Genomic DNA, 840 nt, shown 5'->3' with positions numbered 1-840 from the left:
GATATTCACATAGAAAACAGCTGTTTTAAATTGTAATAATATTTCCCTGGTTTTACAGTATTTTTGATCAACTAAACGCAGTTTAATGGTTTACTATAATAACCCTGAGCAGGACTGACCTGCAGCGCTCCGATGGCGGCGCTCTGGAAGCGCAGGTCGGTCTTGAAGTCCTGAGCGATCTCACGCACCAGACGCTGGAAGGGAAGCTTGCGGATCAGCAGCTCGGTGGACTTCTGGTAGCGGCGGATCTCACGCAGAGCCACGGTCCCGGGCCTACAGACACACACAGAGCCGTCAGCGCTCGTCCCGCGGCTCCAGACCAAACACGACTCGCGGCTCAGTACCTGTAGCGATGCGGCTTCTTGACTCCTCCAGTAGAGGGCGCACTCTTACGAGCCGCTTTAGTCGCCAGCTGCTTACGAGGAGCTTTTCCTCCGGTGGATTTACGGGCGGTCTGCTTCGTACGGGCCATTCTGACACACAATTCCTCCCGTGGATTTACGGGCGGTCTGCTTCGTACGGGCCATTCTGACACACAATCACCTCAAACACAACACACACAATATTACACACACGCACAGAAAATACTGTACTGTTCACACATTCACACTGTACTCTTTCAGTCTGCCACAGACCTCATACTAACATTTAAAATGCAGCTATATATTTTTATGTATGTAGACCCAATTAATACTGTGATTTTTTTTTATTATAAATATCTGTAAAAATGTTATTTGCAAAATATAACAATACATCACTGTGTTTTTCTACTCACTGTTCTGTTAATTCATTTATTCAAATAAATATACTATTTTAATAATATTTTTGTGTTTTATATAT

General features: G+C 44.5%; 1 protein-coding gene across 1 annotated transcript; it reads right to left on the bottom strand.

Moving 5' to 3' along the window:
- Positions 1 to 51: 51 nt before the first annotated feature.
- On the bottom strand, positions 52 to 508 carry LOC107681642 (histone H3.3-like). Its single transcript, XM_016477958.1, has 2 exons — positions 345 to 508; positions 52 to 273 (listed from the first exon to the last, which is right to left on the bottom strand). The coding sequence occupies exons 1-2, from the start codon at positions 470 to 472 to the stop codon at positions 72 to 74; spliced, it is 330 nt and encodes a 109-aa protein (XP_016333444.1). The 5' UTR covers positions 473 to 508; the 3' UTR covers positions 52 to 71.
- Between the last annotated feature and the right edge of the window lie 332 nt (positions 509 to 840).

This window comes from Sinocyclocheilus anshuiensis, unplaced genomic scaffold (assembly GCF_001515605.1).
Source record: "Sinocyclocheilus anshuiensis isolate Anshui unplaced genomic scaffold, SAMN03320099.WGS_v1.1 scaffold24126, whole genome shotgun sequence".
NCBI lineage: Eukaryota > Metazoa > Chordata > Actinopteri > Cypriniformes > Cyprinidae > Sinocyclocheilus > Sinocyclocheilus anshuiensis.
Note: the sequence above shows the minus strand (reverse complement) of the source record. Positions and strands in the feature narration are given on the sequence as shown.

Bases quoted from the DNA above. Each gene is read 5' to 3' on its own strand.
- LOC107681642 (XM_016477958.1), bottom strand. From the start codon at position 472: ATGGCCCGTACGAAGCAGACCGCCCGTAAATCCACCGGAGGAAAAGCT. The intron at 274-344 runs GTACTGAGCCGC...GTGTGTCTGTAG, and splicing joins AAGAAGCCGCATCGCTACAG to GCCCGGGACCGTGGCTCTGC.